This window comes from Phoenix dactylifera, unplaced genomic scaffold, assembly GCF_009389715.1.
Source record: "Phoenix dactylifera cultivar Barhee BC4 unplaced genomic scaffold, palm_55x_up_171113_PBpolish2nd_filt_p 000026F, whole genome shotgun sequence".
Classification (NCBI taxonomy): Eukaryota; Viridiplantae; Streptophyta; class Magnoliopsida; order Arecales; family Arecaceae; genus Phoenix; species Phoenix dactylifera.
Window position 1 is genome coordinate 221,409 of NW_024067667.1, and position 18,661 is coordinate 240,069.

The 18,661-nt window shown below is 38.7% G+C and overlaps 1 protein-coding gene across 1 annotated transcript; it reads right to left on the reverse strand.

Annotated features, from left to right (window-relative positions):
- Window positions 1-938: 938 nt before the first annotated feature.
- On the reverse strand, window positions 939-17,572 carry LOC103713841 (PH, RCC1 and FYVE domains-containing protein 1-like). The gene is made up of 9 exons (XM_008800881.3): window positions 17,079-17,572; window positions 13,862-13,948; window positions 11,534-11,623; window positions 10,054-10,134; window positions 9,692-9,886; window positions 7,462-9,600; window positions 6,315-6,461; window positions 2,631-3,004; window positions 939-1,623 (listed from the first exon to the last, which is right to left on the reverse strand). Exons 1-9 carry the CDS (start codon window positions 17,133-17,135, stop codon window positions 1,491-1,493), a joined length of 3,303 nt encoding a protein of 1,100 aa, XP_008799103.2. The 5' UTR covers window positions 17,136-17,572; the 3' UTR covers window positions 939-1,490.
- Between the last annotated feature and the right edge of the window lie 1,089 nt (window positions 17,573-18,661).

Sequence of the window (18,661 nt, forward strand, 5' to 3'; positions counted from 1 at the left end):
TTTATTTCCAGGGTATGAACTTTGGAGAAACTTGGAGTAGGATTTTTTTAGGTAAAATATGAACCAGTCGAGGAAAACAGGATGCAGAAACTTGCCTGATAAGTTTTCGTCAAAGATGAACTAGTCCCTGCATATGGCCTGCCGAGACTAGTTCAAACTTCTAATAAGGATTATTGTATAATATCTTTGTCTAAGTGGGGTTAAATGCAATAATTTGAGTCCTAATTCTTGCTTCGTGGTTCAAACTGAATGCAAGAGGTGGAGGTGGCAGAGGAGGAGATGATCCCTGTTCCATATGACTTTGCATTTTAATTTTTCCTTTCTTTTTTCTATTTCAATTCCTTGTCGATTCCTTTTGATAATTATTTTCCATATTATCCCCTCGATCCACATATGCGTCCCCTTGATCTGAAATCTCCTTTGAGAAGGCATCCAAACTTACCTTCTCAGGGGTAACTCATAGCCTTCTTACTTTGATGCAGGCTAGCATGACAAAGTTGGCTTTTGAAGGCATTCCTGCATGGAGAATGAGTTTCCCTACTCAGTTTTGTATGGAAAGATCAGATATTGTTGCCATTCTGAAGTTATTAGCTTGGACACAAGCTAATTTTGGCTCACTCCTTTTCCTCAGCAAAAAAAGTTCAGCCAATTTGCACGTTTGGAACAAAGCTTCATGTTACGAGGGAAAGGAAATTAAAACACAAGTTTGTTTTTGCGGCATTCCTGGCTATCCCCTGACTTTCCTCAGCAAGGCATCATTTCAATTTCACAGAACCAGAAAATGGTAGCCAACACCGTAGAGGTTCTTTGTTTTTGTTCTTGTTTTTCTTCTTGATACAAAGAAAGACTGGCGCGCCAGGATTGGCTCAATGATAGAACTGAAAATTTTATAACCTCTTTCCATCAATTACACCAGAACTCGTCTAATCCAGTGATTCTTCTCAATTTTCATTTATTTCTTTCTTCATAAAAGACAGACATCACAGCCACCATTATCAGATTTTGTCAATCAAAAGTACTGTCTAAATTCAGCAATCAAGGCAGCTGTTTTTATATTACAACTTATCAAGACATAAAATCTTCATGGAGCTCTTGCAGCTGAAATACTAATGCACAAGCCCACTCTTGCACAAATTGTCAGCAGGCAGCTCAACCGTTGAAAATGTGACTTCCTTTCATAGGTTATTGAAAGAAAGAAAGAAAAAGAGAAGGGATGGGAGATGATGCACTTGCTTATGAATTTACAAGGCAGGATATTGCTAGCTGCCTAATGAGAATTTACATTCCTCATGCTCAAACCCACTCTATTTTTCCACACAACAAGGGGGGAAAAATCGTGCAGAATACCAACCACATCTTATACCAGGGCCCTCCGATCTTTCATAGGGCAAAATAAAATATACCCACATTTACAACCATTCAATCAGTGAGAGCTTCCTCATTTCTGCAGCTTGGCTCCAATTTAGGTAACCAATAATTGCAAGTCAATTTCAATGAGATCCTTCATCATTCCCAGCACTCGAGGCAGACCTGTCGACCATGCGCACGTTGTACTGCTCGTAAACCCTTGCCCGGTTCTCAGCCCACCATTGTTCAGCTTGTTTCTCACTGAACCGCTTCCGGCTGATTCCAAACAAAGAATTAGAGAGTTGCTCATAAAGGTGAGAAAATAATATAAGGAGCAAAATGAGACTGATTTTGATGTTATATGTATAGAGTTGCAAACCGTTATGTAGCCAACCAATCAACATGATGATTTGTATTTAAAATCACCACTACATCAGATACAGTATTTCACCAACAGCTAATTTATCATTTGCTTTAAATTACCCTATCAACTCCAATAACTACCGGCTATAAAGTATATGACCACCTTCAAACATTGAAAAATGGAAAAAAAGATGTTAAATTTTAATCATAAAAGTACTTAATGAGCTGATAATGATATACTTATTATCTAACATATATTAAAATGGAAAAACATTTTGCATGGAGAACAGACAGCAAGTTATACACTTCCCTAGCAGATCTTCTGTATCCTGATGTTGTCATACCTAACAATGCAAAATGATCCCCACACATATACATATAATTCAAATGGCAGTTATTTGGTGCTTGCCGTTTGATACAGTCTAATAATATATAATGGGAAAAGCTTGAGGCCAGGTTCACTCCTCCAGCCTCGTAGCTTCAGCAGTTCCCATTTTTTTTTAAAAAAAAGTTCTGGTTTTTCATATTTCCCTGACGCACCTCCCCCCAGAATCATATATACCGGGGTTCCAAAAAAGAAAAAACATCTTGTTTTCCCATTTCCTCTATGAACCAAAGGTATTTATCTTGAAAAAACAAAAAATATAAAAAAATCCTGTTTTCCATAGGATAGAGGCATCTCTCACCAACTGAAAAAAAAATCTTGCTTCAACAAGGCATGGCACCTCTTGATATATTATTAAAAAAAAAAGAAAAAAAAACTTGCAGATGCATTGCACGTGCTGTACTTTAATCCAATATAATAGTACGTAACAGTTATGCAAAGAAAAAGCAGAGTTCTCTGTAAGTAACCATGTGCAAGATAGTTATTTTGTATTCTATTTTGGGATGCGAATCAGAATTTAGTGCTTCAGACATACCTGAACCGGACCCTTTTGAGATCTTTGACACCCCCAGGTAGAGAAGTGAGGGTAATATATACACCTGGCTCATCTTGCTCAACCCATTCAGACTCTTGATGGGGGTCTGCATTTGTCACTTTGCTTCCATTCCTTACTGCTTCCGAATGACCTACTTTGCTCCGATTGCTAATGGAACTTACTCTACTAGAAACTAATGACCCATTTGAACCATTTGACTCTGGGTCATGAGACAAAGTGGTAGGACTGCTCATCTGATAAACAGCTGCAGCTGAAATATCACTTGAAGCAGGATTAGTATTGAAGGATGCCAATGAAGGGAGTTTACTGTTTCTGGCTGCTCCAATGGGTAACCTTTCAGCCATATCCTTCAACTGCTCCAACAAGAAGATTACATCAGAAACAAGACAGAACAGCCAGTACATGCTTAGAAAACAGCAATAAGCACATGAACAGAAATTTCCTTCTAAAATTGCATCTATATTTGGTGATGGCTTTCGCTACTAAGTAGAACTCAGAATAGCAAAAAAACTCATGTACAAAGTGCACTTTGTTTTGCCTCGTAATGTCAAATCTAAAATCTTCCATCAAGAAGAGATAAGGGGCACAAAGTGTCTAGATCATTAGCAAGTAACAGCCACATATCAATTGAAATACTTAATCAACCACTTATATGATTGCAAATCCCTGTCCATTCCATAGAAATATGAAAACCAATTTAACTGCTTCTATGACTACAAATCCTTGTCCATCCCTCCCGAGGAGTTAGATGTTTGATCAGCCCTGCACAAAGCATGTGAAAACTGTACTCATAGGACAAATAGAGCAGAAAAGATAATTGGCCATATAATATAACGATTTGTCCTATGAGCTGAGGCCAAAACATTGAGCTAGTTGATAGTGCAAGCAAATCCCCCTCAAAGCAAAGCTTGGATATACCCATGTCATCAATTTTCTTAAGTCATGCTTCTGTATCCAGAATATATCTTAGAAAGATCTAGCCTGTACATACTTAATGACATTAACAGTGCTCAAATCAATGACTAGTTCATTCATTGAAGACATTAAACTGAAGTTTAACATATCCTACTCTTTAACTTCCCCATAAACCAAGAATTGAGATTATTGTCTGCATGGGTAATGATAGTTCCCAAAAGTATCAAAATACACATTACCATGAGCTGAAACTAAAGATTTAGAAAGCCATTTTCTGCCTGAGATGACTAAGTAGCAGGAACCTGCCTTGCACAAATTTTTTTGAACATGATCAGTGTGCATCTTGGAGGTTTCACTATTCTTGCTCAAACATAAGAACCTAAGGTAGCACACAAGGACACCAAGCAATAAGTTCTATGCCGCTATGAATATATTTTATATAGAATGAGGGTTTTGTGGAGGTGCAGGGAAAAAGAATCCCAAGTTATCTTGGACATAACTCTAGGTTCTTTTAGCAAGTAAATTATGATTAAAATAACCCATACCACAAATTTATGCAGGAACTTTTTACTCAACATCCTAGTCCTCCATGTAGCAGTAAAGGCCTACACAGGATCCTTATGGAGATGCCCAACTTATTTGCTAGCTTCCCAAAATCTAGATTTGGTCATGATCTCACAAACCGATGTTAGTCTACCAAACACAAAATCATATTCCCCATCAACAGTAGAAAAGGGCAAAATTTGCAACGCCAATTTCTTAAGAGTAAATTGTTAAAAGGAGGTTGACATCCTTTGTGGTTCATGATTAGCTAAAAGTTTTGGATGCCACTGGCTGAGTTCATATTTCTACATACTGGCTACTAACTTAAGATAATTTATACATTTTTGTCAGTGACGCATAATTACATATACTTCATACAAGCATAGAAAACAAACTCATCTCACTGATATAGTTGCGCTTTCACATTCTTTTTTTGTAATGCCTTATCACTCCCCATCTCGTAATGGACAACATCAAGAATGGTTCCATGAGGTATCCATGTCAACAATTTAAATTTGAGGGGATCTACAAGATGCAGTCCAGATAAAACTAAGATGCATTCCAGAATCTGCTATGATTTCTGAGAGTGACTTAGGTGCAAACTTTTATTTTTTTAGGTCTTAATGAGCCTATTAGAAATAAGATAATTATATGCAACAAAGAGATTTATTTTCCTTCAAAATGGTAAGATGTAGGATATCTGTATTTTATATTTTGGACATCTTTAATTTTACAATTTGATTTTTTTCTACATCCTTTTACATTGTATTCAGGGGACTGAATGATATAATTCGTGCCTATAACCTTATGCTATCCACGTGTCATATGACATCTCATAACTACACTTCTTTTGTGGCTTTGTAAGTTAAATGTGACACTATAACAGTACCTATTCACAGTTTAACTAGAATGGCATTTTGGTTCCTGTGGTTGAATATTATAGTGACTTTCTAAGTAAACAAAAATAAAACACAAGGATCGTATACTTTTTACCATTGCATGAGAATAACTAGAGAAGATATTACTTTATATAACCAAATACTCTCTTTTTGGTGGGCATATAATCAAATCTTCTGTTAAGACAAACCCTCTTTAGTTTGCCATGTCTATGGTTTCTTCTTTCATCTTGCAATCCAACAACAAATGACTAGCCTTCCCCCTTGGTGGGACTAAATGCTTAAAGCTACGGTGCTTTGCTACTGATGCAACTGCAATAAAGGAAAGTGATGATAGAATTCAGCATTCTCTAAGTTCTTCGTGAATGATATAAGCTTAATTCACTAAGCAAAGTTGCTTCATGCCCGAACTGAAATAAACCACTTTAATCTGTCCCAAATCAAGCAGTCTGGGGTGGATCAAGGTCTATTGGTCCCAAACTTGATTCGTCCCCTAAGCTCAAACCAGCTCGAACTGCAGTGTTCGATGACTAAAACACTCTTTTGCAATCATCCACCACCAATGGAAGGTGGAAACAAAGTGAGGGGGAGTAGTTTATAGGATCGAAGCTTGGTTCTCAATTTTCGAGGCTAGAAAATCATCCTAGCTAGGTAAATCTTCTCCCTTCTCTTTCTTATTTCTTAAAAAATTCAAGTGGAATTTCGTCTTTGATTGAAAAAAATTGAGGGGATTTTGTGAAGTCAAATGTTGTTTGATCATTGGATTCATGTGTTAGAGCATGAATTAACACGAGTCCAGGATAAAAATTAATGATTCCTTATGTTTTGTTGGAACCGAAAACCTACAACCAAAAACTGCATAAATCCAAAAAAAAACTGAAAAAGCTCTTATCAAGGGCATACCAGCCATATCTATCCATACCCATCAATACCCTTTGTTGGCAAAATCCTTGATCTTAGCATGTCTTGCACCCAATTTCAATTGGTTCATCCATGTACTTTGATATTTTGAACCTTAGTTTGTATATATTTTAAAGTAGAGTATGTAACAACAGTTTCAAGACCTGTCCGAAATAACTATAAACTAGCTCTAATCTACAACTGCAATTTAGTATAAACTATCCATTTAATTGCAAGCATGCTTTGCAATATAACTTATAAATAGCTTTGCCCAAAACACAATGCCTAAAAATTCAGAAGTAACAAAGTAATTCAAATCATGTTATTGACTCCAAAACGACATCAGCAAATTGAATATGTAATAAATCATAACTGCAATCATATCATGGTTCAAAATGATGATCCTTACTTGGGAAGTAAGTGACTTTATAACTTCTTTTGCTGCCTTGCACTTTGCAGTTTCTTCCCCTGCAATTGCAATAGCCTCCTTCAACTGTTTGGTTGTTCTTTCCAACTCAGCTTCTTGAAGCTGGGCCTTGCGTGTAAGATTCTCCACCTATAAAACATGCTTCATCAGGAATCATGCATAAGAAATCCAACACATTGCCAAATTTTCCAACAAAAATTAGTGATCTGCACTTGCTTTGCAAAAACTACAAATAGCTGACTACTGAAAGATGTGACATGGATCCACATATAAATAAACAAGTGTAAAGTATATACACCATGCTCATACTGATCAGCCATCCATATATGACAAACGGTTCCATGTCACGTTAGGAATTGGCATGCACTAAAACAGAAAGATACAACATGCTATCCAGATATGCTCAGGAGATTTCCTGTCAACTCAACTTTTTATAGAATACAGTACTTTTGGACTGCTATGGGGGGATGAACTAATTGATTTGAACATTTAAATCACAGAATTTGTTCTTTCACAGAAAATCTAAACAAAACTTTCCAAATAACCATCTTGAAATATACAAATTGAAGAGCAAATTCATAAATTTGTAATAGACCTGTGTGTATCTGACAGGAGCAGTTGTTTTGTACATAAACTATAAATTAAATCAATCAAGTTTAAACCGATGATTCTTCTTGGCTTATCCATATGTGACATATACTTTCAACAGAGATTAAAATAGATATCATCACTAAAGGCACTCTCAGCTCTAAGATGCATAATAGAAGATGAAGCTCAACCATTAGAATTAGGCTCTTCTCGGTATGATATGTATTAATATGATGGTAGTTGTCTATTTTCTCCAGCATAGCACATATCATCTCTAAAGCCTCCGTCAAAATCCGGTAAGCTTTAAATACCTATTTAATGAATGGGTGGCTGACTCTTTGCAGTAGCACCAATCAAAGGTCTATCAGCTCCAGAAGAAGTTGTTCTTGATGCACAGCCCAATATTACATATACTAGAAGTGGATATACAGATTCTCTTTTATTATCATTGAATGTCATGCTTAATAGAATATAATGACATATCATAGAAAAAAGAACATAAAATTAAAGATATGCATGATATGTCAGGTTAAGCACGTACCTGAGTTCTTAATCTAAGAACTTCTTGGCTTAGGCTATCATTTGTCCTTTTTGCATCATCAACAATGACTTTTGGAGATGCAAGCCCTCCCAGAGTGGGTGTTGGTGTTGTAGAACGAGGGGGGCTGGGCCTTCTTGATATTGGTGAAGTTGCACGAGAAACAATTCTTGATCCAGGAACTGAAGCAGAAAAGAACTTCTTTGATGCTCCGAATACTGGATTCAGTGATTTTGAGATGTTAAGGGTGCTCCAATGTGAAGTTCCATTTGGGATGGGAGATACACGATTGCTATTGAATTCAAATTTCTTGTTTCTCTTGGAAGATCTACTTTCTATTTGCTTAAATGACTCCATTGAAGAAAGTCTAGAGGTTTTTATGTGTGATCTAGGATCCAACTTATCCTCCTTCTCAATCATTTCACTGAACCCCTGAATTACACTACCCTTTTTAGTTGCTGCAGAATGAGATGATGAATCACTTTCCAAAACCTTGCTTAACTTGTTAAAACAGCTGTCACAGACACGATACGGTTTGTTAGGATTGGGTGCCATAGAAGCCCTAAGAGACTTTTTACTGCTGCAGGAATGACAAAAGACGAGTGCACAGTGGTAGCAATTATGGCGTTTTCTCTTGAAATTAAATGGCAGGCGGCAGCCTGAGCACATAGAGTGTTCAACACCAGACACCCACTTATGAATACAGATTGCTGCAGTAAAGTTAGTGCCACAAACAACACTTCGGACTTGTTTATCTTTTAAAGCTTCGACCAGTGTTGGGGTATTCCTGTCATCAGTATCGCCATGACCTAATCGGCCATTTGCTCCTTTACCCCAAGTGTACACTTCAGTTCTTGAAGTTAGGACAGCAACATGATATGCCCCACATGATATTTCCTCCACGAAGTTCTTTAGTAGCTTACCTTCAACACGGACAGGGAGCTTTCCATCTGCCTGAGGATTCCCAAGTTGACCATAAACAGTACTACCCATTGTATAGAGATGGCCTGAGGTTGTAAGTGCTACAGTTAGGCTGTGCCCACAGGCAACTTGACAAAAGTTTGGTTCAACCAAGGCAGCCACATAAGTAGGCACAAGTCTTGGTTCTTTGTCACCATGTCCTAGGCGGCCTTTATCTCCATCCCCCCATGTAAACAGCTTCCCTGAAGAACAGTTACTAGAACTAGAATTTCCAGCCATAACTTCAACAACTGCAGCAGTATGCCAAACACCACAAGCTGCTCGCACTGTGCGTAGTCCTTTGAGGGATTCTACTTCCCTAGGCACTGAGACACTTTTGCGATCTCCATGACCTAGAACACCAAAAGTTCCATCTCCGAAAGTAAACAATCGTCCAGAAGAGGTTACAACAGCGGTATGCCAAGGCCCACAAGAAATTGATGAAACATGTACGCCCTCTAAAGGCCCATCAACCCTTTTCGGGACCCAATGGCTCACTTCATTTCCATGCCCAAGGAGCCCAAAATTAAAAGTACCATCACCCCATGTGTAGAGTTCTCCAGAGAGTGTAACAGCACATGTATGGTACTCCCCACATGCTACAAGTTCAATATTCACATTGACAAGAGCATCAATGAGTTTTGGTTGTGCCACATCAGCATCTACTCCATGTCCAAGCCTGCCCCCCGATTCCTCTCCCCAGGTGTAGATCTCTCCTTGTTTCGTGACAAGTGCAGCATGTCTGCCTCCACAAGATATGTTTTGAACATCAAGTATTACAGCAGATTCTAAGGCTTTTGGCACAAGAGAATCCATTTTAACGCCTAAACAGCTTCCAACCCTATGACCACCACCACCTAGAATTCCATCCCCAGTTCCGTCACCCCATATGAAAACATCACCTAAAGCATCACCATCGTCATGACCAGAGCCTTGACTCGATGAGCTAACAGCACTTGACAGACTTACCCTAAATGTGTCCATCACAATGCCCCTTGGATGCCCGTTTGCATTATCTGAGCATCCTGATGACAAAGAGTGCACCGATGCACTAGCAGAATCTGAAGGAAAGAAAACTTTAGGAGGCACAGCATATAACAAACCATCAGACAATGCCTTGTCCAAGCCATTCTTCGGTGGACTTTCATATGGACTTCGAAGTCGAAGGGTTTCACTGCCATCCTGAATTAAATAAAAACCAAGGACTTCCTGTTTTAAAGAATACAATAGTGACAACAACAAATAGAGGGAAATTAAGATGAACAAGGAGCACCTTCTGCATGCTATCACTGCTACCAAAAGGAGAGCTCAAAGGTGAACTTCTACGGGTGTATGTTCTTGGACTATTAGTACCAGAAGACATTCCATCACTTCTAGATTCTGTTCTCCATTTCCGGTGATGACTTCGTGATATCAGTGTTTTAAGACCAGCAAACCAGACTTCAGCTTCATCCTTATCCTTGCAGATCTGGTATAGATTAGAAAGAGATGACAGAACAACTATTCAGCTTTCAAAATTGCGAAAATTATTAAATGGAAACAGAAAAATAATCAAGCAAAACAGGATAACTGCACCCAAGAGTCAATAAAAGCAATAACAACCATAGAAAATGCTCAAAATGCAACAGCACTTACAAGATCCAATGATCTATCGTCATAGATAAGAGAAAATGACTGGCACTCCTTCTCAGGCCGTGGGTACCTCTGAAATATTGCCTGAAAAATAGAAAAGTTTTTCTAATCAATATTTTGTATATTTGAAGAAGTAAACTGCTAAAATATAAATCTTCCAACTTACAAGGATCCGCAAACATTAGTTTCAAGGACCAAAAAAAGTTACATAAAATATTAATAACCCTATAAAATATCCTCCAGTTGTCATTAAGCATCATTATCACTAATCTTTTTATGACACAGATAAGGAAGAGATGTCTGGAAAGAATCCTATTATGCATATCGACCTACGCCTAATCCAAATGGTTGGTTTTAAAAAAATTCTTGACTAGGTCAATTTTGGTCAGATTGGATCAGAAACATCAACCCAATCTGATTACAGCGCTACTCTCTGCCCCCACTGCAAAGGTCCAATTACCCCATATCAAATGAAATTTAACAGAAGTTGAAGTTGCATAAGAATTAGAGTCATTGTACAACTCAAAATCCATCACGAGGTGGTTCGGGAGCATTAGGTGTCCTAGTGTCTCTCCAGATGTTTATGAGAAGGTTTTAGAGGCGGTCAACAAAGACAACCTCACTGCATCTAGTATAATGATTGCCTAAAGAGTCATGTTCGCACCACTATTTCTCCACCCAACTCCTTGAGAAACTGTACAAGGAAAAGATGAAAGAGTCACACATAAACTCATCCAATATGGAGAATCCAATAGAAGATGTAAGGGCACAAATCAGGCAACCCAGCCATGTGTATGTGGCAATCTACCTACATTAGGAGAGGTGATGAAGCAATCTTTGTCTAACACAAGTTTTCTACTTTGAAAGTTTCTCTGAAAGTTGGTAGCATAGCTTTGCTGCTACTTTAGAAATTAATGAACTACACTAAATATCCTTCATAAGAGAGAGGGCCTAAGCACAATGGTAAGGTTCTCCACTCTAACCTAGGTATCGTGGATTTGAAACATAAAAACAGCCTCTCCATGCGTGGGGATAAGACTGCATACATCTGACCATTCCCAGACCCCACAGCGGCGGGAGCCTTGTGCACTGGGTTTCCCTTTTATAGAGAATATTCCTTATAGATTTTTTCTTCTCTCTAATATACTATAATTCTAGGTTAACATTATATTAACAACTTATTGAATAAAATAGACAACTTGCAAACATCAGGAAATTTGATTACTTATACATTCCCAAGGAAGAAATGTATTCACAACTCACATCTTCTTGAATCTGCCTAATGTGACTAACTAGTTTTTCTCTGCACAAATATCTTGCTCAAATGAATAAGGAAACATGTTCATACAAAATGTCACAACTTTTGTTTACTTAGAACTGTTAGGTCATATGCAGTTTTTTTTTTCAGGAATGGGGTGGGGCAGGGGACAGTGATTGGATGCATTCTTCTGAAAACTTAAAACTCTGAAATAGTAGAACTTACAGTGCGTTGTCCAGGCATGATTCTGGATACATGGCTTAATTTGAGGTGTTTCTCGTCTTTGCCTGAGAACCATATTAATACTGATTCATCCTGAAAATGCACAATATGGATAGAGCCATGTTAAGAAAAATACGTACTATAACACATTAATAAAGAATTTCGATAATGAAGAAACCAATGCATAGGTAGCGACAACCAAAAAATTCAGAGTTGTCGACAGATACCATACATGAACGCTCACCACATAAGTGTGGCACACAAGTGCACAGAGTCTATATATCCATTCATGCATGCCTTAATTAACAAATATGTGAGTTGTATGATATGATACCAGAATCAATTGACAACGATGCATCATGGCACCATTACAAATAAAAGCATCCATAGACAATAAATTAATTTGTGCTCTAATTCAAGCAGTATATAGAAAGTTCTCAACTATATAACTTTCACTCTTCTACTTTAGAGATTTAACTATTTAAGGGTTCATGGAACCGTATATTAAGCCTTTTTTGTCAACACAAAGAATGTGTGCATAAGGTTTTTGCCTGTTCAGCCAAAACTAGCTTGCAATCCGTTCACGTTCATGACAAACTAAGCCTCTCAATGTTAGTCCAGTACAGAGTTTGAAGTATTTGGTTTAGCTCAAGCATAAATTAGTTGAGCTGCGGCCAGGAGTCAATCAAGAACAAAGAATAGTACCATGCATACTGTGGTATGCCCTCATACCAGCACAGGCAGGCACCCCAGCAGGGTATAAGCAGTACAGGCTGATAACTGCAGTACATAGCAAGCAGTATGCTCCCACTTCAATCAGTATGTGAATCCATGATACAAGATTTTAACCATAGCTGGTATTATCCAAATATTTCAGTTGTTAGAATATGATCTAACAGCTCAATATTCTTTAATGATTAACACACATATATAGATATTTATCTAAATTATATAATATTCATTGAGCTGAACACAAGCTCACTCCTTTTGAATTGCAAACTCATATTCCAGGCTCAAACATTGCCTCACCCACTAACTAAGGAGCCTTGTCATGTTAAATTCCAAAATTCAGAATGATACTTCTATATTAAGAGACAACAGAAGATACAATATTTTTTAACCATTCTTAATTTGAAAGGCAAAAGAACCCAAGGAAACAATAAATGATAATCGAAGGAAGCTCTTAGTAACCGGAAGCCCAACGTAGGCACCTACCTCTTTTACTCCTTTTGTCTGGTTATTGATCTTTATGGAAATTGGTGATTATAGTTACTTCTAAGGACAGACTTCTTTTTTGCACTAATGCCGCTATGCTGGCATTAGCGAGTGTGTGTTGGGTTAGCCAGCCACTATAGGAACACAATGTTCGAGGTGATTTTGAAAATATGGTGCTCCCAACCAGATGAAGGATAAAGGCATGGACTACTGATGGACTTGATATCACTCCTGATCTTATCCTTCAGTGGTGCCCTCCGAGGATGGTCAAGCAACATCCAATATGGATTATCAACTTCCTGCTACCACCGGCATTTATCAAAAGGGAGGCACAAGATGGTGATGACATCCTCCAAGGTGCTGGTCATTTTACACAATGCTCTATGTATTGTTAGGCTTCATCTCTAAGGTGTTATTGCTCAAATACAGAACTAATTAGTAGTAATCCTAATGCCCAAACTGAATCAACCATTGCAAATTATAATATAGTTATGCTTAGAAGGGGTGGCAGGCATGCTTATCCAACTTACTATACTAACAGAACAGTGGAAGAAAACACTTCTATAAAATAATCGATAACATAATCAGATCAGCATTGCCCTATTCCTGTCAAAAGAGCTTCTAACATTGACAGTATATAATGAGGGTTATGTTCATCAGCTCCGACTCACATATCCAAGATATACCACAATGTATGCTTCCATAAAGTGGCATATTTTTTGATTATTAAACAATTCATATCTACATGAAAAGGTGAGAATTGACTAGAAAGTCATGTTTCTGTTATATCTTTGGTATTTCATGACCTTGTGAATCCACATCTGAAGAGTGCACCAGTTCTTAAAAGACTATTATCTTTCTCAATAGAGCTTACATGACACCTGTAACCTTAGCTAAAACATTGCCACTAGTTTTAAAATAGTACTCTTCAGTGGTAGCACTCAATGGACACATGTACAACATAGTTCCGAAAAATAATGGAAGACCAAATATTGATAAATTTTCTGCCCAAGGAAAAAATAATACAACTAAAAATATGGTAAGTGCAGTATATGAATTTTCCAACCATTCCTGATGAAAAATAGATATTCAAAAATACAATGTAAATATGCTTACATTAGACAGCCTAAATGGGCAAAATTTAGGCTTTCCTCTGCGTCCATACTTGAGCAAGTATGCTCCTTTCTTAAGAGCAGTGATAGCCTGTAATAAAAAAAGTCTGTTAAAATGCCATCTACTCTCTATTAACAATATATTCATGTGATCTTGAGAAAGAACCACTGAAAACAAAAATTAAGTGCAGTAAGATATGTGAAATATCTGCCTTAGAATAACTCTAAAATCAAATAAATGAATGATGATTGCACCATATTAAACCCAGATATTATATACTACACATTTGCATTTTGCAAGACTACAGGACTCTGCACCAGAATGCAATATCATAAGTGAGAGCAAAGCATAAGAATCACTAGAAAAGACATCAATAACCAAAAGCAAAAAAATATAAAAGAGCATGAAAGAGTGTGGAAGTGACTTATGATGATGTAGGAAAACAATGCATGATGTAACAACATAAGGAGACCAATGTTTTGATTATTTGATGGCAAAATATGTCATATTATACAAGTCAGCAAGTTCCAATCTGTAAGATATCTTGTATCCTTTGCAGCATACAGTTATGTTTCATATGCAAGCTTGTTTACACTGTTAACCTTTTGGTGGTCTAAGGTACTAATCATCATTACTCGCATAAGAGTTCGAATCGGGACTTGATATTAGATGTTTCATGAATTTCAATAGAGTACAATGCATAAAACAGTACAAGGAATGTTTGTGCTGGGTGATTTATTGCATCATAGCAGATCAGATTACAATCTGTCATGTCAACTGTCATTGATCCAAAGGATAGTATGTCAGGAGATTTACAAATGCAATTTAATCAATCATGGAAACATTAGTTTGGGACTATCAATAGTTGCTTTAGCTACAGATCCAACAGATCCAACCTCCTACAGGAGAGAATACTAGGGCATCTTGATCAGTTTCTAATGCATCTAAGGTTGAATTGAATCAATCCTCAAGGAAATCCGTTGTCTTCTCTCCTTTCTCTAAATTTTGCTCTAGAAAAGTTGGTTTCTAGGGATATACATCTTCAAGTTCTTTTCACACTACATCTAGCTTCTTGAAGATCAGGATTTTTCCATCAAGGTCGGCGGAATCGGTACCGGGCACCGTACCGGTTTTCCGGCGGCACGAGTCGATACGGGTCATGCTGGGCCTGTATCGACAGAGGAGACGACACAGATTGTGGAAGAGAGAAAGAGAGAGAAGGGGGAGAGATGAAGAAGGGAGGGAGGCCAGCGGAGGGTGATGGATGCTGGTGGAGGGCCGGCCTCGGCCGCGGTCGCTTCCCCTATTTCAAATGAAACGGGGGTCTGGCCGCGGCCTTAAAAAATTTCGCGATTTTTAAGTGAAGTCGGCAAGTTTTACTTTCACGATTGTTGCCACTAGTGCCACCTAACCAGGTGCTTAAGCATTTTAGGTAATGATTGCCCAGTCACCATCAGTTAGAAAGCCTCGAGTTGGCCGGCCAGCAACATGTCGACAAACTCATGCATGCTGCTCTTGTTTGTGAGAGGAGGCAAAGGACCACGGTTAACTATAAAAAGACCTTTATAGGTTAGATATATCTAACTTCAGTTTAACTAACATAGATGTATTGACTCTTTCAATTCTTCCTCTGCACTTCATTTCCTTTCTTTCCTCTACACTTCCTTTGTATTCTTCTTATTCTTGCTCATCCCTTTTCTAACCTTATTCAATATCATTGATTCTTCTTTATTCTCTTCGTTTTCTTTTTCATCCATTTTTTCTTTCTTGTTGATCTCAACAGAAGTAAATGTTACCTTTCCTTGCTTATTTTCCTATTTTCTTTTGTTCTTTATTTGTTTCTTTTCTTCTTACATTGTTTTCTTGTTCCCTTTTCTACTCCTTTTTCTCCTTGTCTTCCTTTTATTTATTTACACAACTTCTCCATCTTCTCTCTAAAAGAAGGGGGAAGGGGGGCAGCGATCATTTGACCTATGTGGACTGACTAGTCATAAGCATCATTTACACATTTAGGCAGCTACACCATTGAGAACCCTTTTAGCTTCTTTGAAAACCTCACCTCCATCCCAGTTTTTTTTGGTCTCCAGTTGCTCATGGACAAACATTTTAACATTATTGACACCTTTCACTGTACCAACACCGTCTCCACCCTACTTCATATGTCCAAATCATCATAAACAATTTTTTTTTAATTTATTCCATATAGATATCACTTTTATTATCATTTTTATGATAATGGACCATCCTCATTAACCAGTACTTTGATGCATATAATAGGGCTAGTCTTGGCTTCTTTATGAATTTTTTCTATTATTTTAACCATATAGTATTCATATGCTTGTTGACTTCATCCGCCCCGCTTATCCCCTATAAAAGACATGCTCAATTATCTCTTAGTTCTTTTTCTAAAATAGACGCAAGGTAGGAGAACAAACTTGACCGAGAATCACTTATCTCTCATTCCAAACAAATCACCGCTGACCTATAAACCCCTCGTTAATCATCAAAGGAACAGATTTAGCATCATAAAGAATGATAAGAACCCGATAAGAGTTGCACGGGAGTTAGGCACTTGCCAGGTCAAAAGACATCACCAAATTCATAATAAATAGGAATTGGGAAACACCAGTATACATATCCCGGAAAAGAAATGAAAGATAATCTTGCAAATGTAGAGTTCCAGGGAATTCAGAGGTAGCAATCAAATAAAAATTATTTTTTAAAAAAAGTCCGTTAAGAAGAATTAGTGTGTAGTGGAAAGACGATCACAAACTAACAAGAAGTTAATAGAACTTAAGAAGAAAGTTCACTAGTTACTCTCGGCAGCTGAAATCAGCTACCAAACTCACTCCAATGATTCTCAGAACCATCATCATATATCAGTTCAAATTTGCAATATGAGTTTTGGCCCGGTAACTTCCATTTCAGAAGAAAAGACCAAAAAGCTTGCAATGAGACACTAGTTGGAGCAATTACTCTACTTTATAAACTCTAATGCGAACACCACAAATCCAAATGCAAGCAAAATGATATTTTTACCAACTATAACACTTAACAAAACCAGCATAAACTACTCTTCTCATCCTTGACTCATCCACCAATACTACAACGACTCCAAATTCAACCATATAAACCAAAAATAAATAATAAAAAAAAATCCTACTTTCAAGAACTAAAAGGGAAAAAAATCAACTAATTCCTCAAAAAAAGAAGCCATTACCTGCTCGATATCCCTCTCGACAGGGGCCGTCCTGCCATGATCCGCCGCTGCCGACATCCCCTTCACCACGAACCAATATTTAGCAGCTCCTCCTCCGCTCCTCCCCGACCGAATCGGACCCCGCACCCATTCTCTCCAAGCAGAGACCTTTCATCCACCCATCCGATCCAAATCCACCAAAAAGCGAGTCAAACTCACAGACTGCTCTCAATGCCTCCAGGATCCACCGAAATTGGTCTCGATTCCTCTTCTCCGGCTACAGATTCGTTCAAAACCTCTCCAAAATCACAGTCCTCGCTTTCTCCTAGTGCTGCTCGGATCCAAATGTCGCAAGCTCCGAGCTCCGAGTGCAGGGGAATCGAGGAGGGGAAAAAGGCAAGAGATCAGTCGCCGAGCCGAGGAAGAGAAGAGAGAGGGCTAGAGAGAGCGTGTGAGAGATGAGGAAAAGAGCTCTCTTCTCTCCTCTCTTAGCTTTTCTTTTACAAAAAAATAAAAAACCAATCTTGCCGTCTTTTATTTAGTTTTTTATTTTGTTTACTGCCGGTGGATCCAATAAAAAGGGAGAAGTGGGAGTAAAATGGAAAGCTTAAGGGTAGTTCTATATACACCCCCCCTATTGCTCAGGACACCCCCCCAAAACCAAAAAAAAAAAATACCCAAACTAACCTTTAGTGTAATTACCATATTGCCCTTGAAATTTTCTCATACACCCCCCTTCCTCCTCCTCCGTTTCGTTTTGAAAAGAAAAAAAAAACACCCCTCAAACCCTCCTTAAACCCCTCCTCCCCCGTTCCCCCTTCTCCCTCTCGTCGCCGGCATTCTCCCGATCTCCGACCACCTCGCCGGCTTCTCCCGGAACCACCTCGCCGGCTTCTCCCGAAATTTTTTTTTTTCACGGTTCGTGCTCCGTTCGGCACTGGATCGCCGAACAAAAGGCTTCTGTTCGGCTGAACAGTGCCGAACAGAAGCCTTCTGTTCGGCAACCCTCAACCGAACAGATCTGTTCGGCTGCACAGTGCCGAACAGAAGGCTTCTGTCCGGCACTGTTCAGCCGAACAGAAGCCTTTTGTTTGGCGATCCAATGCCGAACGGAGCACGAACCGTAAAAAAAAAAAATTTCGGGAGAAGCCGGCGAGGTGGTCGGAGATCGGGAGAATGCCGGCGACGAGAGGGAGAAGGGGGAACGGGGGGGTTTTGGGCGTTGGCGAGGTGTTTTGGAGGGGAAGAGCGGGGTGGGGGGGGTTTCGGGGGTGTAGAGAGCAATTTAGGTGAGGGGGTGGGGAGGGTGGGGGGTAATTTAGAAATTTTTAATTTTTTAGGGGTGTCCTTAGCAAATGGGGGGGGGGTGTAGAGAGTATTTAATTTTTTTTTAATTTTTGGGGGGTGTCCTGAGCAATAGGGGGGGTGTATATAGAACCACCCAAAGCTTAAGGAGACGGGGGACGGAAGGAGATGCAAATGCCATTGGGTTTGTGGCTTATTTACGTCCGTGCCCCTTAGCTTTGCCTTTGCTTTGGAAGTCCATCGGGGAGTTGAGTCGGCGGCGGTCTGGTCCTCCGCCAACTGGCGCTCGTGGAGTTATG